General features: G+C 40.0%; 2 protein-coding genes across 3 annotated transcripts; both read left to right on the top strand.

Annotated features, from left to right (window-relative positions):
- The first annotated feature begins 1,821 nt into the window (after positions 1 to 1,821).
- On the top strand, positions 1,822 to 6,999 carry rmp64 (ribonuclease MRP subunit p64). Of its 2 annotated transcripts, none has more exons than XM_087804298.1 (9): positions 1,822 to 1,912; positions 1,974 to 2,128; positions 2,731 to 2,819; positions 4,181 to 4,309; positions 4,381 to 4,458; positions 4,524 to 4,765; positions 4,910 to 4,956; positions 5,612 to 5,808; positions 5,866 to 6,999. In XM_087804298.1, exons 1-9 carry the CDS (start codon positions 1,828 to 1,830, stop codon positions 6,131 to 6,133), a joined length of 1,290 nt encoding a protein of 429 aa, XP_087660424.1. In that variant the 5' UTR covers positions 1,822 to 1,827; the 3' UTR covers positions 6,134 to 6,999. The 2 variants fall into 2 exon arrangements, with proteins under 2 accessions (XP_087660424.1, XP_087660423.1); XM_087804297.1 differs by having other exon boundaries at positions 4,907 to 4,956; positions 5,866 to 6,997.
- Positions 7,000 to 7,275: 276 nt separating this feature from the next.
- LOC148067937 (ras-related protein Ral-B) lies at positions 7,276 to 20,459 on the top strand. The gene is made up of 5 exons (XM_087804743.1): positions 7,276 to 7,408; positions 18,165 to 18,319; positions 18,464 to 18,672; positions 18,883 to 19,060; positions 19,132 to 20,459. The coding sequence occupies exons 2-5, from the start codon at positions 18,206 to 18,208 to the stop codon at positions 19,252 to 19,254; spliced, it is 624 nt and encodes a 207-aa protein (XP_087660869.1). The 5' UTR covers positions 7,276 to 7,408; positions 18,165 to 18,205; the 3' UTR covers positions 19,255 to 20,459.
- Positions 20,460 to 22,259: the final 1,800 nt, after the last annotated feature.

Raw genomic sequence — 22,259 nt, forward strand, 5'->3', positions numbered from 1 at the left:
TCTTGTGGTTTGATGGACGAGGTTCTTGTGCTTTGATCGACGAGGTTCTTGTGTTTTGATGGACGAGGTTCTTGTGCTTTGATGGACGAGGTTCTTGTGTTTTGATCGACGAGGTTCTTGTCTTTTGATGGATGAGGTTCTTGTGGTTTGATGGACGAGGTTCTTGTGGTTTGATGGACGAGGTTCTTGTGCTTTGATCGACGAGGTTCTTGTGTTTTGATCGACGAGGTTCTTGTGGTGTGATGGACGAGGTTCTTGTGGTGTGATGGACGAGGTTTTTGTGGTTTGATGGACGAGGTTCTTGTGGTTTGATCGACGAGGTTCTTGTGGTTTGATGGACGAGGTTCTTGTGGTTTGATCGACGAGGTTCTTGTGCTTTGATCGACGAGGTTCTTGTGTTTTGATGGACGAGGTTCTTGTGCTTTGATGGACGAGGTTCTTGTGTTTTGATCGACGAGGTTCTTGTGGTTTGATGGACGAGGTTCTTGTGTTTTCATGGACGAGGTTCTTGTGCTTTGATGGACGAGGTTCTTGTGTTTTGATGGACGAGGTTCTTGTGCTTTGATGGACGAGGTTCTTGTGTTTTGATCGACGAGGTTCTTGTGCTTTGATGGACGGGGTTCTTGTGTTTTGATCGACAAGGTTCTTGTGTTTTGATGGACGAGGTTCTTGTGGTTTGATGGACGAGGTTCTTGTGCTTTGATGGACGAGGTTCTTGTGTTTTGATCGACGAGGTTCTTGTGTTTTGATGGACGAGGTTCTTGTGGTTTGATGGACGAGGTTCTTGTGTTTTGATCGACGAGGTTCTTGTGCTTTGATGGACGAGGTTCTTGGGGTTTGATGGACGAGGTTCTTGTGTTTTGATCGACGAGGTTCTTGTGTTTTGATGGACGAGGTTCTTGTGCTTTGATGGACGAGGTTCTTGTGTTTTGATCGACGAGGTTCTTGTGCTTTGATGGACGAGGTTCTTGTGGTTTGATGGACGAGGTTCTTGTGTTTTGATCGACGAGGTTCTTGTGCTTTGATGGACGAGGTTCTTGTGTTTTGATCGACGAGGTTCTTGTGCTTTGATGGACGAGGTTCTTGTGGTTTGATGGACGAGGTTCTTGTGTTTTGATCGACGAGGTTCTTGTGTTTTGATGGACGAGGTTCTTGTGGTTTGATGGACGAGGCTCTTGGGGTTTGATGGACGAGGTTCGCACCATTAACGGTGAAGGACGGTCGGACGAGTCTGTGACGAAGTCGACGCTCAAGTCGTCTCTTGGATGAGTTGATTGATGGACGGATGAGTTGATGATAAAAACATGAATATTGATCAAGATCTACACGTCCTGTTGCTAATGTTTGTACTTTAATCGTAATAATTGTACTTTACTTTTTTACTACTTAATTGTACTGATGTGAGTTGTTATCACCGATGCGGCGTGTTTATAGTGAAGTATTGTGTAGTTCAGTTGTGTTGTTATTGTTACACATCTCAGTGATTTTGTTCAGGAATCTAATATCAAGTTTTATTTTTAATTTTCTGTTCATCAATATTTCTGCAGCTACTCTTGTGTTTTCTTTATTCCTGCAAAACCCACAATCAGAATAAAGTTATTATTTTTATGCATCATTAACAATGAAAGTTCTTGAGCTTTTTTGTTTATGGTTTATACTGTTTTTAATGATCAATCATTTTTTTGTCACCGGGACTCCATTCATAATGAGAGGAAATACAACTAAATGAAGAAATAATAATTTAAAAACAAAGTATATTTAATTCACGGGATCGTGCCAGAGTCCGGCCCTTTAAGATGACGTCATCAGGGGTCGTCAGTGAGCAACATGGCGGAGGATTCATGGAACCGAGTCAAGATTCCGTTTCCAAGCGCGTGTGCGCGCGTCAGGGTCTCGTTCGATCCTCGCACAGGTGAGTTCAGGTGAGTTCAGGCGCTGTTGTTCAGGTGAAGCTCTGAGTGTGTTTGTTTCAGATAAGATCGTCAGAAACTTACTGCAGCAAAACAAACAAGTCTTGACGCTCCTTCGCTGCGAGATCTTCCAAACGGAGATAAATGTTCTTCACGGGATCCTAAGAGTTCTTCAGAACAGCCACAGAGGAATGAAGACGTTCAAGGCGTTGAAACAGGTGAACTTTTGTCATGGAATCTTTTATTGTAATTGAGTGTTTGGTTGGAGTTTAGATTTTACGGAGGTCCGTGAATGCAGCATGTTTATCTGAATAAACTTTACTTTCTCACTACAATATATTTGTTAAACTTTACTTTCTCACTACAATATATTTGTTAAACTTTCTCACTATATGTGCTTTATAAATTATGCTTCATATATTATTATTTCTATGGTTTTGATTCTTAAAATATTACTAAAGTAAGAGTTTTAAGGTAATAATAGTAAACAAAGATTAAGGTAATAATAATAAGTGATATTTGGTTCACGTGGTGCAGTAGTTGATGAATGAATGAATGAATAATAAGTGAGATGAATTTACAAGTTGATTTAAATGATCACAATATTTTAAATGTTTAGTTTAATCACAGGGGGGATTTATGTACGTGTACAGTGTGTGTGTATATATATATATATATATATATATATATATATATATATATATATAATTTTTTTAATGTATTGTATTTAATTGTTTTACATATATTTATGGATGGATGTGTTCGAGCTGCTGATAAAAAATAGTAAATAATAATAAAGTATTGAACTATCGTCCTCTAGGTTGATCAATGCATCACCAGGATGAAGAACATGAACATTGAAGCTGCCATTCAAGACCTGACAGACATTTGCCCTCAAAAGAGTCAGAGGTTAGTCTTCTTATGTTGCATTTATCCGCCTCTTATCCGACCTTGCGGGTCGGCGTGACGTTGCCCTCCCAGAACTTTATGTAATCCGTGGAATGGTCATTGAAGGTGTCGATGTCATCACCATGAGAGAACACGCTCCAGTCTGTAGACTCAAAGCAGTCTCTCAGCCTCTCCTTGGCTTCATCATTCCACATCTTAACAGTTCTTTTCTGTGCAGGCTGTCTCCTCACCATGGGAGTGTATTCAGGTCGCAGACGTATTAGGTTGTGATCAGAGCGGCCGAGGGGGGGCAGGGCGGTGGAGGTGTAGGCACCTTTTACATTTGCATATAAAAGGTCCAGAGTCTTGTCCTCCCGGGTGTGGCACTTCACGTATTGTGTGAAGGTGGGAAGAATGGAGGAAAGTGAGGCATGGTTGAAATCTCCGTTAATGAGCAGGAGAGAGTTCGGGTGTTTGAGCTGCAGGTGCGACACTGAGGCGCTCAGAGGAATGTAAACAGTGAACACAATCACATGTGAGAACTCCCTCGGGATGTAATACGGGCGGATGCCCACCGCAACCAACTCTATGTCCTTAGTGCACACTTGTTCTTTAATGGAGACATGCGCGGGATCTCTCCATCTCTCATTAATAAACACCACCACTCCTCCTCCTCTCCTCTTTCCGTCCATGTCCCGGTCCGCACGAACCATCTTGAACCCCTCCAGCGAAACAACAGAGTCCGGGGTCTTCTCCGTCAGCCAGGTCTCCGTGAAACATAGAAGGCTGCTCTCCCGGAAGTCTCTCTGATGCCGGGTCAGCGCAGCGAGCTCGTCCGTTTTATTCACGATCGAACGTACATTTCCCATGATGATCGATGGAATAAAGGGACGGAACCTACGTTTCTTCTCTTGTTTCATCCGACCTGCTCTGCATCCGCGTCTTTTTCTCTTGATTTCCACGGGAATCGTCCATTCCGCGCTGAGAGAGAGAGCGGTGTTGCGCAACCCCAACAGCTGATCCCTGGTGTAAACAATAGACCTGCTGAGCGTGTCTGCCGACGGAGTTCCAAAAAGTGATGAAAGTAGTAGAAAACCGAAGGCAAAAGTTGTAAAAGTGGTCTCGTTTTGTGCACAGCGGCAACAAGATCCGACCATTCTAAAGAAAAAGTTAAAAAGACGCCAGAAAAATGGAAAAAGTGTGATAAAAAGTAGGTAGAAAGAGAGCTGTTGTAAACAGCAGCTGCGTGAGCGGCGCCATGATGAGAATATATATATATATTTCTATTCTATTTCTATTCTCATGTTTGTAGTTTAACATTCACATGTGTGTGTTTATAGTGTGTAGTTGTGCTGTTTGACACACATGATGGTCTTCCACAGAGACCTGGGGATCAAAGCTGGACAGTGTGAAGTTCCAAGTCAACCAACCCTGGAGTGGACGTGTCTCAAGGTGTTCGGTGCTGCTCGGTTGATGAGCTGCTCCATGGAACGCTGCAGCCTGGCCTTCCTGTATCCTGTCGCCGATCCGTAGGGTTTTCAATGCAACGCTTGAGTGTTTTTAACCCTAACCCTCCGATCAGACGCTCAAAACAGCACCTGAAGTTGGAGGAGTTTGTGGTCTTGAATGTGGTGCTGACCAGCCTGACGAGTCGACTGTGGTGAGTTTCATCCTCCGGGCGATCATGGCCTTTAGAGGAAATCTTGTCCATCGTTGTTTCTCCAGGGTGATCTTCCGTGGCCTCCTGGTCGCTCTCACTGCTCAGTACGAGAAACTGCAGCAGCTCCTCAATCTAGTTTCTCATCACAAACCCATGCCTTACCTTACCGACGTCTCTCTACCTGAGACTCTGAAGGACTTCTTGAGTGGCTCTGATGCACTTCAAGTCTGCAAGAAGACCAAGAAGAAGTCTGAGGCTGTGGGACCCCCAGAGGTGCAGGAGGATCTGGGTGTTTCCATTAAACGAGGTGAGACCTGAACATCTATTTTTGTTTGTTGATGAAATACATTGTTGTCAATAATCAATATCAACATGTTTCTGCAAATGAACGATTTTCTTTTTATGGTTTAATGAAGGTTGTAATACTTGGTCCTTCATATTTATTCAGCAGATCCTCGACCAGACGCTCATAGGAAGTCTCTGAAGACTCCAGCACAGGTTTGTGTTCAAACTTCAGCCAAATCTTTCTTTTTTCCTCCTTGCGTGAAGATCATTAAATCAACAGACAAATTCACATTTTGTAAGTAATTTACGCACAATATGAAATGTATAAAAAAATATAAAAAAGTATCTAGGAATCTCTTAATAACCCAGTTTTCCACCAAACAGACAAAATCCCATTTTAAACACAATGCATAGATATATTGAAAAGTGTCCTCACTCTGAAATAACAGTTCATTTTTATGTATTAGCAGATTTAACTAATTTAGATTCTGTTCATAATAGATAAAACTTTATTGCTGAGCTATAAATCTCACTGTTTGCTACAGGAAGTTCAACTTGATTCACCCCAAAAAGAGCAAATCAATCAGCAAATTGTGATTATACTTGAGACCTTGGCTCCTAGAAGTGTTTATGTGATTCTGTCTTCTGTTGGTACTTTATTCTATTTTCAGCTCTCAAACGTGATATAGTTGTTTTTAGACTATTAATATAAAATATGGTTAAAAGTTGTTGTTGTGACTCTGGTGAAACTGACTAGTGTTGGATTTATACTAACAAGTTCAAACTATTGACACATTCTCTTGGAATGAAGAAGCTACTTTCTCTGATGCCACTGAACAAATGATTCATTTTCTTTTTCACCTTAAAGGGCATTTGTAAAGAATGGCAGAAGAAGAGGATGGAAGCGTTGTTGCGAGCCGCTGTTTGTTTTCGAGACATGGACGAGACGCTCAAAACTATCGTCAGGTTGTGCAAACGTCAGAATATGGGCAAAGAAAGGAGAATTTTAAACTTTCTCTGTTTAAAATGCACCAAGATGAAGGGACTGGAGGCCTCGGGCCGCAGGTAACGACGATGTTTGTGAGGATAATAAGAGAAGCACATGTTAATCCTCTCTCTCAGGACTGCAAGGAAGCTGAAAACCTTCAAACAGGAAGTCTGCTGGGCTTTGTCTCAACGAGGACGGGTGCCGAAGACGCTTCGTGTGATGAGGACGAGAAAACGTTTGCAAACATCTTGTCACTTCATTAAAAGTCAATCCCGGTTGACGACTGTCAGAATGGAGGTGAAAGGTCAGACCTTCGCTGCATCTGTGCCTGAAACAAAGGAAACTGAAGCGACAGAAACCTCTGACGACATAGATGACATTTTTGCATCTCTAGGCTTCTGACCATTTCATCGTGACTTTCTACTCGGATGAAGTATTTTTAAATGGGATGCAAAAGTGACGTTTAAAAGGTAGTTTTGATCGTCTTGTATTGGAACAAGTTAATCTAAAGATCCAATGGGATCTAAAATGGAAAAAAGCAAAACAATTTGTGCCTTAAATTATCTTTTTGATAATTGAATGTTTGTCTTCAAATGCAATTTGATCCAATTCTGAAAAAGGGTTGTAATCTGCTTTTTATTGCTTTTTTAAATTTTTATTTGAAGTATGAAAACGACAAAGGCGACCCTGCTGAATAAAAATGTTCAATTAATGGAACTTTTATTTTTAATTGAATTCTCTAATTCTATCAATGAATATTGAAGTAAGATGTGCTTCTACGTTAAAATATTGTTTTCCAGGCAAAGCTCCAAATATGAGGCTATATGGAGGCAAATAATATCCGTTCAGTGTCTGCAAACAAACATCATCCTTGTTTACTGTCTTTACATTACACATTGCTATTTTTAAAATTCTAATTTTAAAAGACAATATTAAAAACATTATTTAACCCTTTTTTTAAAGTCATTTGTGGATGTAAAGGCATAAGATTGAAGGTAATTTGTTGCAAAGTTGACTTTAAATGGAAACACGTTGTTGATTCTGTTCAGATCGTTTCAGTAGATCTAGATCTAGTTCTTTGTATAACAATGTTTTTCTCCACATAAAGTTTAGTTTAAAAACTTCACAACAGAGCAAACAAGAAGTAACGTGTCATCGTTAGAATCCACTTGAATATCTGCATGTTTCTGTTTAGTTTAGATAACTTTGTTTCTGTCTACTGACCCTTTGAAGAACATCTCAAGACCTTTTGATTTGATTCTTAATTCTCTTGTTGCTGCTGTTTGTCTTATGTTGTCATTTAAAGTTTTGTATTGTTCTGTTGTTTAAGTGCTTTGTGACCCTGGTCTGAGAAAGATCTTAAAGTTCTTGCTGTTTCTGTCAGTAACTAGTCAGTTTATCTGTTCATTTTCTTCATTATTCTTGTTTCTGATCAGTCTTCGTTATCTTTTCCAATTCATTCTGTAAGAAATCCTTCAAAGAATACTTTTCTTCGATAGTGACGATGACGTCACATTCCGTCATCCGGAAGCTAAAAGCAGACCCGGAAGTGAAAACAGAGGTGGGGCTTTTGTTGGAGAAACGGTTCGTGTTTAGGAACCAAATGAGTCGAAATCCGTTGATATTGGAAACATCGAGATAACATCACGCGAAGACTCCGACTAAGAATCTTCTTTGGTAAGAACTGGTTATTTTAACTGGTTACTAACACGTGATCAATAACCTGTTTAAAGACTAGTTGAGCTGCAGCGGAAAATATCAACTAACCTTCTTACTTTCCTAAATACAGTTTACTTTAGTTGAACTGGTTTAATTCATGTACAGACTGTTTACTTTAGTTTAACTGGTTTAATTCATGTACAGACTGTTTACTTTAGTTGAACTGGTTTAATTCATGTACAGACTGTTAACATTAGTTGAACTGGTTTAATTCATGTACAGACTGTTAACATTAGTTGAACTGGTTTAATTCATGTACAGACTGTTTACTTTAGTTGAACTGGTTTAATTCATGTACAGACTGTTTACTTTAGTTGAACTTGTTTAATTCATGTACAGACTGTTTTTTTAACATCAAACTCTTCAACCTTCTTGAAAACTTCACCAAAGAAGGATTTCTATTCACTTATTGAAGCTTAAACCTGATGCTAAAGTTCAAGTTTAGCACAAAGCTAAACATCATTAAAACAAAGAAACAAAGCAAGACTAAGATATTTTTTTTATTAAAACTTGATGTTAACGTTGGTAAGTTAATCAAAATTATTTTCTTTTGGATCTAAATAACGAAACATTTATGCCTGATTCTCATTCTGTTCATATCTTTTCTCTAACTGCCCCAGAATGAGAGTCACAGGTTCATGTGAAGGTAAAGGTGTGTCACTGGTGCTCGACGGTTGTTCATGTGAATAACATTTGATCTCAAGCATCGATGCTCGTTGTTTGATGGTTTAAAGTTTGCATTTATTACTTAGAGTTTTGAGATCTGACTTTAAATGTTTCTGTCACTTCTGGCAGAATTGATCAAAGTTGTCTTTGTTTGGTGGAAAGTGATGTGAGATCATATACGACGAGAGATAAGGACGTCAGGTGACGTCAGATGATGTTACAGGTGTAACTGTTTATAGTAATGTTTTCTTACGAACTGAAGCTTCTACGCAGCAGAAAGAATCTTTGAGTTAACAGGAGATATTATTGCCGAGTGACTCGAGTTGTTAAACATTTCGCTGATCCACACAAATCGTAACTTGTTCAAAGTACAGGTTCCACTTGTGATTTTACTTTAGATATAAATACATTTTCATATCGTCTCAGTTGATATTTGTTTGCGTCTGTTTATAACAAAATAATTTGATGATGATGATTGAATTTTGATGCCAGCCTTTAAACTTGTAGACCTTTTAAAAAGGTGCCACAATATGGGCTGTTGTTCTTCCTTGTGGTTTTTGGAAGTGAAAGTTGATTCTGAATTCAAAGTCATTTTCTTGACGATTTAATTTTGCTTTCAGCTGCAGGAGCGAAGTGTGTTGAATAAAGTTTGAACTGGAGTGAAAAATGAAGGAAGAACAATTCAACCTTCCCTCATGTTTTCATATCGACTAATGTTGGTTAATATCAGAGAAATCTGTTATTTTTAGAGACAAAAATGTTTGTTCATTTTAATGTAGTGACTGGAGCTCAGTTGTCTTCTTCTTAAAAACATCCAAATACCTTATACTCCTCGTCTGTAATGTCCATCTTGGATTTAAGCTCCACGTGAGAAGAATTGATCAGAGAAACTTAAATAAATCTAAATTTTAAAAGCACTAAACTTTCAACTAAGTTGAAAACATGGTCATGATGTGGGACTCACTAGGTCTTGGGGACTCACTAGGTCTTGGGGAGGAAGACTTCAATGTTGACTACATGTACGTCAGGACAGTTGGGTTTTTCATGTTTGTTGCCCTTTTAAGTGTGTTTGTAGTGGAAGTCCTTAGTCTGACATCTTAGGTAGAACTTTATTGATCTTGAAGTTGTCTTCCTCGTTCAAACATATTGCAAGTGTCGGTGCTAGATGTTTGTTTCTAGACCTGCAGCATTGGTGTAAAATACAAACTTGTTTAAGTTTCTTCTGATCAATTCTTGTGGAGCTTTAATAGCAGACGTTACAGACGAGCTTTCTGTTGGTGTTTGGATGTTTTTATGGCAAGATTGAAACGTAATGAAGACATTTAATAACTACTGGCCAATGATTCGGAACAATAGTTATTAATTTAAGGCCAATACAAGCGATGATGACATCAGCACTGATGACGTTCTTGACAAACATGTAGAGACGGATTAGATTCTTGGAGCTGAGAAGAATGTTTAGTTGTGCAGCTGTTTGTCATCAGAGGAAAGAAAGATACGATTTCACCCAAAATACTTCGTTCAACTGTCATTTGTGCCTTTTCTCTCATTACATTTGTGATCTAAACATCTGTCTCTTTTCAAAGTGACCTGATGGTCCATTATTGAGCTTCTTCATTTGCTCAGTATTGGCTGTATTTACAGAAAGGATCTTGAACTTTACTGAACTATTACAAAAGTGTGCTTTCAAAGTGATCTCCTGGAGCCTCAGTTTGAAGCTTCTACTCGTATATAGAAACCTCACTTTGGCAAGAATCTGTCATTATTATACTGATCACGATACACTGATGAGACCACTGTCAGAACATTTACATATTGTTTATTTTAAAGAATTGAATTGTACAAAACCATCAAAGCATAGTAAACATTCAATGCTATAACATGCTGAACATATATTGACTTGAGCTGGTCTTCATCAGATCACATGACTCTTGTAGATTTAACAGCTGCTGGACTCTGGTATATTCTTTCATTTTCACTCATTAATGCCATTTTACCGTTTTTTTGTGGTTACTTTGGCAGACAAATTAATAAACTCTGTAAATGGGGTTAATTGTAAAATCAAAAAATCAAATGATTGCCTTTAAACACACACTAATAAAATATAAAACATAAAAAAAAAGTTTTTTTCAATATCGACACAGTATCGGGAGAAAAGAAATATTGCGATATATTATTATTGTTGTTTTTTACACCCCGGGTGTCAAGGGTCTAACTTGTAAAAAATCTCCTTTTGACTTTTCTTTGGGTTCAAAACACACAAGTCAGTCATTTCTCAAGAGATTTTAGAGTTTGATGGTTTGAAAGAAGAATTGAACAAACACAGGCTTTCATTCTGTTCGATCTCTTCAAAGACGTCTCTGTTGAAAGCTTGTTAGTATTCAGGGTGACGTGTCGGGGAATCACTCGCTGCTCCACAAACATTATTTCACAAAAACATGTTTCCTGGCATTTAGTTTTTTCTCCTCTGGATTTGTTTCTCTATGTTTGTCACAAATAAACATACTTTGATTTATTCTGTATTTAAACTGTACTGGAGACCAAAGACTCATTTTGTGGACGACTCTAGATCCTGCAGGAGTGAAGTCCAGAGTTAAGTGTTATTTCAACGATACAACATTTAATCATTGCATGCATTTGCATCTATTAATGAAACTATATCATAGTAGTAATGAATCATGCTTTCAGTCCTTTATCTTTTAAGTCACTAAATAACATTTTATTGAAGTGCGTGTGTGTGTGTGCGCGTGTGTGTGTGTGTGTGCGCAGAATAAGAAGAAGAAACTCTGAATCTTCAAAACAAAAGCTTTGTGTATTTTGAGTCAACACTCTTGTTATTGATAAACCTGTCAGTCTGAGTCTCATCTGGAAATACTTTAGATTCGAGTGAGAAAATATGAATCGTCACAAACCTGTGTCTCTGAAGTAAAAGAGGAAACACTTCGAACCAACAAACTGGAATTTCAGTTCAACTTGTGTAAGTAAGTAATATTTATTTATATAGCGCTTTTCCAGACCAGGGTCACAAAGCGCTTAAACAATCAAAACAATACTCAAAAAAGTACATACTTTAAAGATCAAGATAATACTGAGAACAACACAGGAGTTCGAGAAATTCAAGGAAAAGCCTGAACAAATAGAAACGTCTTAAGGTGTTTCTTGAAGGAGTCAGTAGATCATCAAACACAGATGTTTCTTGAAGGAGTCAGTAGATCATCAAACACAGATGTTTCTTGAAGGAGTCAGTAGATCATCAAACACAGATGTTTCTTGAAGGAGTCAGTAGATCATCAAACACAGATGTTTCTTAAAGGAGTCAGTAGACTCCATCAAGCGCAAAGAGAGAGAAGATGGTTCCAAAGCTTAGGAGCAACAGCCTGAAAAGATTTCTCTCCTCTGGTCCTGAACCGTGTGCGAGGAACCATCAGTAGATTCTGATCCACAGACCTCAGAGCCCGAGCTGGGGTGTAAGGCTGGGCCAGATCACTGATGTAAGGAGGAGTCTGACCATGAATAGCTCTGAAAGTAAGAACCAGAATTTTAAAGTTGATCCTGAAAGAAACTGGAAGCCAGGGAAGAGTTTGAAGGATCGGAGAAATGTGAGTTCTTCTACTAGAGCGGCTCAGAGTTCTGAATCAACTGCAGACGAGACAGATCCTTCTTGTTAAGACATGAAAACAAACTGTTGCAATAGTCCAGACGAGAAGAAACAAACTCATGGATAATGAGGAGGAAGGAAGGACGTCATCTGAGCAAGAGGAGGGTTTCATCTTGTTCACTAGTGCCGAAATATCACCCAAAGATACAGCAGTGAAGGAAGACCAAGAGGAGGAGAGGGGCTCAGACACGTTAAAGTGACGACGCAACTTGTGTCACGTTAAAGTGACGACACAACAGTACAGCAACGCTCACTACAGGCGTTTGTTTATAATACTTTACATTAGTTGATGGTAAACTTTATATACAGTTATGCAAAGTTAAATTAGGAGATTCTTTGTGTTGTTGAACTCATGTTATTTGAAATGTATGTATGTATGTGTGTATATACATATATATATACATATATATTTCGAGTATGAGTCGGATCAAACTGAGCAGAAACAAGGGAGAATGTAGCCAAAAAAGATTTTAAAGGAATATGTTCAAATGTGTGTTATTTTGAAGGTTACTCATCACCACTGTTTAAATGTATAATACTTGGAGATTTTGTTATTTAATTCATCAATGTTTGAAGAAGTTTGTTATTATACTTATACTTGGTTTTCTCTAATACAGTTGTGCTCTTTCAACCATGGTATTGAGAAGTATCTGAAATGTTGGTATCATGACGACCTAATGTAAGTTAAGTATAAGTTAATGTCAACTGAGCCCTGACTCCAGATAAAGACTCAGAACTCTGAGTCATAAACAATTCAATTTTATTTAAAGTGTCTTATCTTAACAAAGTTATCTCAAGACACTATACAGTTGAAGTAAGACTAGAGTTGATTAAATTAAGACTAGAGTTGATTAAATTAAGACTAGAGTTGATTTAAGGAAAAATAGATCAATTCAACAAAGATATCATCAAGACACAGAATCTTCCTTCAGTTGCTGTTGAAAACTAGATATTGCCGTAATCAGCAAAAACTCCTCGTAGTTCATGTCTTTCCTGCGATGTGTTCATGAATATAAATCAAACTGAACATCAACTGTAGAGAAAAGATAAACTCGAGCTTTAAGGAGAACAAAGTTTGGACTAATAAGCTCCGAGTCAACGGAGTTCAAACAGAAGCTCAAACAGAAGCTGAAACTGGTCGAACATGGAAACACAAATCTTTCCAAAAGATCTTAGTCTATATTTTGATCATGTCAAACATGTCATGTTTTTTCTATTGAAGACAATTGAAATGTACTCTATTGTGTCAGTAACAAGTAAAGTCTTCGATGCTGAAGGGAACAAAGAAACATTAGAAATGAATACTAGTTGTGTGTCAATGTTTAAAGAGTTTAGCTGAAAACAATATAACTTACGTTCATATTTATACTCTTTTCTTCCACTGCAGCTTTAAGACTCTAGTGGTGAAACCACTCCCAGCCGGTCAAAGCGGCAGGCCGTCAACAATGAGTCTGGTTCCGCTCGAGGTTTCTGCTTCTAAAAGGAAGTTTTTCCTCTCCATTGCTCACTGTACAGTGTTTTGTTTCTTGCTCTTTGTTGAATTGCTGGATCTATTTTTCCTTAATCAACTGTAGTCTTATTTCAACTGTATAGTGTCTTGAGATAACTCTGTTATGATAAGACACTTTAAATAAAATTGAATTGAATTGAAACGTTTTTTAAACTTCCTTTGGAAAATCTTCACTTTGTTGTGCAGACGTTCTTCATTATCTTCTTTATCTTCGGACGTTCTTCTTCTTTCTCCGCGACGCTTTCTTTATAGTCGAGGGAAAGTGTGTTAGAATTGAATGTTTAATAAGTTCACCACGAATGCACTGATAGTTCTGAAAACATGTTAGTCTCGTGTTATGATAGTTTCAATAAAACATTAAGAATGCACTGATAGTTCTGAAAACATGTTAGTCTCGTGTTATGATAGTTTCAATAAAACATTAAGAATGCACTGATGGTTCTGAAAACATGTTAGTCTCGTGTTATGATAGTTTCAATAAAACATTAAGAATGCACTGATGGTTCTGAAAACATGTTAGTCTCGTGTTATGATAGTTTCAATAAAACATTAAGAATGCACTGATGGTTCTGAAAACATGTTAGTCTCGTGTTATGATAGTTTCAATAAAACATTAAGAATGCACTGATAGTTCTGAAAACATGTTAGTCTTGTGTTATGATAGTTTCAATAAAACATTAAGAATACACTGATAGTTCTGAAAACATGTTAGTCTCGTGTTATGATAGTTTCAATAAAACATTAAGAATGCACTGATAGTTCTGAAAACATGTTAGTCTCGTGTTATGATAGTTTCAATAAAACATTAAGAATGCACTGATAGTTCTGAAAACATGTTAGTCTCTTGTTATGATAGTTTCAATAAAACATTAAGAATGCACTGATAGTTCTGAAAACATGTTAGTCTCGTGTTATGATAGTTTCAATAAAACATTAAGAATGCACTGATAGTTCTGAAAACATGTTAGTCTCGTGTTATGATAGTTTCAATAAAACATTAAGAATGCACTGATAGTTCTGAAAACATGTTAGTCTCGTGTTATGATAGTTTCAATAAAACATTAAGAATGCACTGATAGTTCTGAAAACATGTTAGTCTCGTGTTATGATAGTTTCAATAAAACATTAAGAATGCACTGATAGTTCTGAAAACATGTTAGTCTCGTGTTATGATAGTTTCAATAAAACATTAAGAATGCACTGATAGTTCTGAAAACATGTTAGTCTCGTGTTATGATAGTTTCAATAAAAACGTCACTCGACTCAAACAAAGGCAGGATAAGCGAAGGTCGGACTCACTTCCTGGTCTGAGGAACAATGAAGCCGACATTCTTTTTCAAAAACTGAAAGTGAACTTTGATCTTATATTTGAAGAGCAAAGCAATTGTTGAGTAATTGTTTTTACGTCATTTGATAGTAATGTTTGAATCCAAGTATGATAGTGATGTTTGAATCCAAGTATTCAAGTTGATTCAAATGGTTTGACTGGTGATAAGAACAACATCTTATCTCAGTTTTTATATTTTAACACTTTTCACGTCCACCTCAAGCTTTGCATAAGAACAGAGTTAAGATGAACACGGATTGAAACTTTAAGTAATTAGTATTTATAGATCTTTTCAGGAACAGAAGCACATAAACAATCAAAAAACCCAATAAAATAAATACTTAAAAGGTCAAGGAGGAGGAGTGATGAGGAGGAGGAGGAGTGATGAGGAGTAGTGATGATGATGAGGAGTGATGAGGAGAAGGAGGAGTGATGATGACGAGTGATGAGGAGTAGTGATGATGATGAGGAGTGATGAGGAGAAGGAGGAGTGATGATGACGAGTGATGAGGAGTAGTGATGATGATGAGGAGGAGGAGGAGTGATGATGATGATGAGGAGGAGTGATGATGATGATGATGAGGAGGAATGATGACGAGGAGTGATGATGAGGAGGAGGAGTGATGATTAGGAGGAGTGATGAGTAGTGATGATGAGGAGTGATGAGGAGGAGGAGTGATGACGAGGAGGAGGAGTGAGGAGGAGGAGGAGTGATGATGAGGAGGAGTGATGATGATGAGGAGTGATGAGGAGTGATGGCGAGGAAGAGTGATGACGAGGAAGAGTGATGATGAGGAGGAGTGAGGAGGAGTGATGATGAGGAGGAGGAGTGATGATGATGAGGAGGAATGATGACGAGGAGGAGTGATGATGAGGAGGAGTGATGAGGAGTGATGATGATGATGATGAGGAGGAGTGATGATGAGGAGTGATGAGGAGTGATGATGAGGAGGAGGAGCGATGAGGAGTAGGAGTGATGATGAGGAGGAGTAGTGATGATGAGGAGGAGTGATGATGAGGAGGAGGAGTGATGATGATGAGGAGGAATGATGACGAGGAGGAGTGATGATGAGGAGTGGTGATGATGAGGAGGAGGAGCGATGACGAGGAGTGATGAGGAGTGATGATGATGATGAGGAGGAGTGATGATGAGGAGGAGGAGTGATGAGGAGTAGTGATGATGATGAGGAGTGATGAGGAGAAGGAGGAGTGATGATGACGAGTGATGAGGAGTAGTGATGATGATGAGGAGGAGGAGGAGTGATGATGATGATGAGGAGGAGTGATGATGATGATGATGAGGAGGAATGATGACGAGGAGTGATGATGAGGAGGAGGAGTGATGATTAGGAGGAGTGATGAGTAGTGATGATGAGGAGTGATGAGGAGGAGGAGTGATGACGAGGAGGAGGAGTGAGGAGGAGGAGGAGTGATGATGAGGAGGAGTGATGATGATGAGGAGTGATGAGGAGTGATGGCGAGGAAGAGTGATGACGAGGAAGAGTGATGATGAGGAGGAGTGAGGAGGAGTGATGATGAGGAGGAGGAGTGATGATGATGAGGAGGAATGATGACGAGGAGGAGTGATGATGAGGAGGAGGAGCGATGACGAGGAGGAGTGATGATGATGATGATGAGGAGGAGTGATGATGAGGAGTGATGAGGAGTGATGATGAGGAGGAGGAGCGATGAGGAGTAGGAGTGATGATGAGGAGGAGTAGTGATGATGAGGAGGAGTGATGATGAGGAGGAGGAGTGATGATGATGAGGAGGAATGATGACGAGGAGGAGTGATGATGAGGAGTGGTGATGATGAGGAGGAGGAGCGATGACGAGGAGTGATGAGGAGTGATGATGATGATGAGGAGGAGTGATGATGAGGAGGAGGAGCGATGAGGAGTAGTGATGATGAGGAGGAGGAGGAGTGATGATGATGAGGAGTGAGGAGGAGTTATGATGATGAGGAGGAGTGATGATTAGGAGGAGGAGTGATGAGTAGTGATGATGATGAGGAGTGATGAGAAGGAGGAGTGATGATGACGAGTGATGAGGAGTAGTGATGATGATGAGGAGGAGGAGGAGTGATGATGATGATGAGGAGGAGGAGGAGTGATGATGATGATGATGATGAGGAGGAATGATGACGAGGAGTGATGATGAGGAGGAGGAGTGATGATTAGGAGGAGTGATGAGGAGGAGGAGTGATGACGAGGAGGAGGAGTGAGGAGGAGGAGGAGTGATGATGAGGAGGAGTGATGATGATGAGGAGTGATGACGAGGAAGAGTGATGATGAGGAGGAGTGAGGAGGAGGAGGAGGAGTGATGATGAGGAGGAGTGAGGAGGAGGAGGAGGAGGAGTGATGATGAGGAGGAGCGATGACGAGGAGGAGTGATGATGATGATGATGAGGAGGAGTGATGATGAGGAGTGATGATGAGGAGGAGGAGCGATGAGGAGTAGGAGTGATGATGAGGAGGAGGAGTGATGATGAGGAGGAGGAGTGATGATGAGGAGGAGGAGGAGTGATGATGAGGAGGAGGAGTGATTATGATGAGGAGGAATGATGATGAGGAGGAGTGATGATGAGGAGGAGTGATGATGAGGAGGAGGAGCGATGACGAGGAGGAGTGATGAGGAGTGATGATGAGGAGTGATGATGAGGAGGAGGAGCGATGAGGAGTAGTGATGATGAGGAGGAGGAGGAGTGATGATGATGAGGAGTGAGGAGGAGTGATGATGATGATGATGAGGAGGAGTGATGATGATGATGAGGAGTGATGAGGAGTAGTGATGATGATGAGGAGTGATGAGGAGAAGGAGGAGTGATGATGACGAGTGATGAGGAGTAGTGATGATGATGAGGAGGAGGAGGAGTGATGATGATGAGGAGGAGTGATGAGGAGGAGGAGTGAGGAGGAGGAGGGATGAGGAGGAGGAGGAGTGATGATGACGAGGAGGAGTGATGATGAGGAGGAGGGATGAGGAGGAGGAGGAGGAGTGATGATGACGAGGAGTGATGATGATGAGGAGGAGTGATGATGAGGAGGAGGAGTGATGATGACGAGGAGGAGTGATGATGACGAGGAGGAGGGATGAGGAGGAGGAGTGATGATGACGAGGAGGAGTGATGAGGAGGAGGAGGAGGAGTGATGATGACGAGGAGGAGGGATGATGAGGAGGAGGGATGAGGAGGAGGAGGGATGAGGAGGAGGAGTGATGATGATGAGGAGGAGTGATGATGAGGAGGAGGGATGAGGAGGAGGAGTGATGATGATGAGGAGGAGTGATGATGAGGAGGAGGGATGAGGAGGAGGAGTGATGATGACAAGGAGGAGTGATGATGAGGAGGCGGGATGAGGAGGAGGAGTGATGATGACGAGGAGGAGTGATGATGAGGAGGAGGAGGAGTGAGGAGGAGGAGGAGGAGTGAGGAGGAGGAGGAGGAGTGAGGAGGAGGAGGAGTTGCTCAGGTGCAGCCAGAGAGACTTTAACAACAGTTTTATTGATGTTCATTATTGTGACAGAAGGTCTCACTTCTGTCTTCTGTCCACAGGTTGTTCCGAGAGCTTGTTTAAAGAAACAGGAAGTGACGTCATGGCGGCTGGAAAAGGTAAAAACCAGAGTTCTCTGGCGCTGCATAAAGTCATCATGGTGGGCAGCGGCGGAGTCGGGAAGTCGGCGCTGACCCTGCAGTTCATGTACGACGAGGTGAGTCACATGACCTGCTGATGATTGACAGATCAGGACTCGTCGTAAGATAAGGACGCATTGGAACAAAGAATTTTAGAATGTTTGAGAAAAGAACAAGATGATGAAAACAAATCTCTCATATCTCTTGGAAACGACCTTCAGTTCGTGGAGGACTACGAGCCCACCAAGGCCGACAGCTACAGGAAGAAGGTGGTTCTGGACGGAGAAGAGGTTCAGATCGACATCCTGGACACGGCGGGTCAGGAGGACTACGCTGCCATCAGAGACAACTACTTTCGCAGCGGAGAAGGTTTCCTGCTGGTCTTCTCCATCACGGAGCACGAGTCCTTCACGGCGACTGCAGAGTTCAGGTGAGAAACCTTTGGTCCTCAAGACGGTCATGAAGGTCCACGAGTCCATGAGAGACACTTGTTTAGGTTTTCTCTGGAAAAGTTGAGCAAATTACTTTTTAGAGATGATGATCTCTAAAAATGATTTTAAAGAGATTTTAAAGATTTTAAAGAGAGAAAAGGTGGATCTTGTTGTGAAAACACATCACGACGGGTTCGTTCCATTCCTAGAGAGCAGATCCTACGAGTGAAGGCAGAAGAAGACAAGATCCCTCTGCTGCTGGTCGGGAACAAGTCGGACCTGGAGGAGCGCCGGCAGGTGTCCGTGGATGAAGCCCGTGGGAAGGCGGAGGAGTGGGGGGTCCAGTACGTGGAGACTTCTGCCAAGACCAGAGCCAACGTGGACAAGGTCCAGCAAGATGTGGTCAAAACCCTCCTGAAGTCTCTGAACATCAGCCTGACTTCGCTTGTGCTCCTCAGGTGTTCTTCGACCTCATGCGAGACGTACGCGGGAAGAAAATGTCCGAAAACAAAGACAAAAACGGAAAAGGAAAGAACAAGAAGAACAAGAAGAGCTTCAGAGAACGCTGCTGTTTACTTTGAACGTCCTTCAAACTTTTCATTCACATGAATTTTTTTATTAGACTTTAGTATCAGTAGAATCTCAACCACTATTTTTCCATTTTGTACTCGATGAGCTGCAGACGATCATCACGACTCGACCTCAGAACTAACTCTTAACACTAAATCAGCCGAAACTGATCCTAAACTTCTGTCTTTATCTTCAAACTCACCAGGAAAATGCATTTCAAAAGTTTCTGCTTCAAAACATGAATTTTAATTTCCTGACGTGCTTTTGTGACTCGTGAACATTTCAAGGCGTCAGTCGTTCAAGTCGTGCCAAGAAAGAAGAACACATTGCAAAGTAACTCGTTTTCAAGAGTCTGGAGTCAATAAAGAACTATTCAGAACCTTCACTTGATTCAGCAGGTGAAGATAAAAGTTCAGTGAAACTAGAAAGATGTGGATTTTAACACAACGATGTTCTTGTTTTCGTCGTCAAAATTGACTGAAAATGCCAAAATACTTCAATTTAGATCCTTATATCTGTGGGTAATAAAGGCTTACCTTACCTTACTTTACCTTACATCTCTGGTGTTTAAAGACTTCATGACCAACACAAGGCCTTCGCGCGACTGGAGTCAAACTAATTGTGCAACAATGATACATTTTAAGGATTAAATGCAGGATTTAGATCAAGTAGAAAAGTTTCATCTCAAGATATTGAAAAATATTTTGTCTTCATTGAATAATTGAAAATACTTGTTGACAATCCAGGAAGCCATGTTTTATTTCGTGTGTCAATCATTTACCTCGAACGCTTCTTCGTACGTCACTACATCCAACTTGTTGAAGCTGTCGAGCGTCAGTCGATCACATGATCAGTCGATCACATGATCGAGCGTCAGTCGATCACATGATCGAGCGTCAGTCGATCACATGATCAGTCGATCACATGATCGAGCGTCAGTCGATCACATGATCAGTCGATCACATGATCGAGCGTAAGTCGATCACATGATCAGTCGATCACATGATCGCGCGTCAGTCGATCACATGATCAGTCGATCACATGATCAGTCGATCACATGATCGAACGCAAACTGTCAAAGAGAACATTTCATTTCAAGCTAAAGAACGACTGCTTGTGTTCGATCCTTGGATGTGACCCATGTTTCCCACCTTTGGACTGTGATGCTGCCTGTGTGTCTGCAGTGAGTGTTGATAAATAAATGCTTTTTTTTAAATACCGTCCTCACCTGTGACTTCATTCACTATTTTTCACTTTTTAAAATAAAAAAAGAAATAAATACGCTGAGCAGCAAAGCCTTTTCATTGTAATGGTCACTGGCGCCACTCAGTGGCTAAACAGCAGAACTACACTCAGTGAAGGAGACTATGAAAATCATTCTTATGTGATGACGTCACACGCTGAGCGGACAGAACTTCCACTGAAAGATTGAATCTCACTTTGTTTAAAAAAAAACACTTTTGAAATATTAATTTAATTTCTATTACTGTTTGATTTCTACATTATTCTTAATTAATTAAACTATTAATAATAAAACAACAATAAATAAATTAATAGATGTAATGTAGAAGCTTTAATGTCTGAACTCGACCTAGTTTCACGTGTGGATTTAAAATCGACAGATAAATACGATGATAAAACTTCAAACGATGCTTCAACGATATTGTGTTTGTAAAACACAGCAGAATCTTTAAAGCTCTTCAATCAAACATCAACTGTTTACATCAATCAATGTTTATTTCACTTCAACATACGTCCTTCAGTTTTGCCAAGTATCCCGAGTACATTACTGTTCTGTCGACGATGAGAAACATAGCAGAACTGACCGAAGAGAACAAACTTTGCTGCCATGAAGTGATGGTTCAACATAAAACAAGAAAATACTCCAGAAATGTACTTTCAGCCCCAAAACATTGAAATGTACATTTAATATATAAAAGAACATACGAATAAAACACCCTGTTAGTAGAAGCCTTTTCAAATACATTTTGTGATTTTTCTTTGATATTGAACTGCATGGACATGAATCCACAGAAGTGTTCCTTCAGTTTTAAGACACATTTCATTGTGTTTTCAGATGATTTCCTCTCCAAGCTGCATATTTATGTGACGTCAGCACAACTTGATGCTCAATGTGTGTCGATAAAAATGTGCATAAAGGCCTGATGTGTCAGAGACGGATATGAAACCATCAGCTGTGTCGACACAATGACATGTACAACACAATCACAGAGTGATACACACCCATGTATCATGAAGCTGTAAACAGTACTTCGTGTTCAGGCCACCATCGTACGACATCATCAGGAACAATACCAAACACATTTTCTTTCATTTGAAATTGCTGCAAGTTTTTAAACACGCAAACATTTTTTTTAATAATCACTGACTCACATCTGAACATTACTTGAGCAAAACACGTTACTTCTGAACCATGAAGTAAAACACGTTACTTCTTAACCATGAAGTAAAACACGTTACTTCTTAACCATGAAGTAAAACACGTTACTTCTGAACCATGAAGTAAAACACGTTACTTCTTAACCATGAAGGACGTCTTTCCTCGTCGGTGTGAACGATCATCGTGTTACAAACTGTCTCAAATACTGCCACGAATCACAACTTTGAAAAACCACTTGAATCAGGGGGATTTAGATTGTGTTTTAAAAATCTCTCGACACTCATTCAATTGACTTGTACATCAAAACCCCAAAATGACAAATACCAAACACAAATACACCTTTTTTCTGTGAAGCATCATCTTCTTCAGGGTTAAACACGTGATGTTTCCTCGTCACTGACCCACTCATTTTTCATGGCGCATGGATTTTACACGATTCTGTAGATACAAACAAAGTCCAAAATACCTTTCATCGATGGAAGCCTTCACACACACGTCTGCCATTTCCATTTCCAAATAGTTGTGTGATTCTGTATAAACTGAGCTTGTGAGAGATTTAGCTTCAGTTCAATAGAAAGAGTTTCAGCTGCGCATCGATAAAGTCAAGTGAGACAA

The sequence above is a fragment of the Callionymus lyra genome, chromosome 12, assembly GCF_982586985.1.
Source record: "Callionymus lyra chromosome 12, fCalLyr1.hap1.1, whole genome shotgun sequence".
In the NCBI taxonomy this organism is placed as follows: Eukaryota; Metazoa; Chordata; class Actinopteri; order Syngnathiformes; family Callionymidae; genus Callionymus; species Callionymus lyra.

Bases quoted from the DNA above. Each gene is read 5' to 3' on its own strand.
- rmp64 (XM_087804297.1), top strand. From the start codon at position 1,828: ATGGCGGAGGATTCATGGAACCGAGTCAAGATTCCGTTTCCAAGCGCG. The intron at 1,913-1,973 runs GTGAGTTCAGGT...TGTTTGTTTCAG, and splicing joins CTCGTTCGATCCTCGCACAG to ATAAGATCGTCAGAAACTTA. The intron at 5,809-5,865 runs GTAACGACGATG...CCTCTCTCTCAG, and splicing joins CTGGAGGCCTCGGGCCGCAG to GACTGCAAGGAAGCTGAAAA.
- LOC148067937 (XM_087804743.1), top strand. From the start codon at position 18,206: ATGGCGGCTGGAAAAGGTAAAAACCAGAGTTCTCTGGCGCTGCATAAA. The intron at 18,320-18,463 runs GTGAGTCACATG...AACGACCTTCAG, and splicing joins TGCAGTTCATGTACGACGAG to TTCGTGGAGGACTACGAGCC. The intron at 19,061-19,131 runs GTCCAGCAAGAT...TGTGCTCCTCAG, and splicing joins CCAGAGCCAACGTGGACAAG to GTGTTCTTCGACCTCATGCG.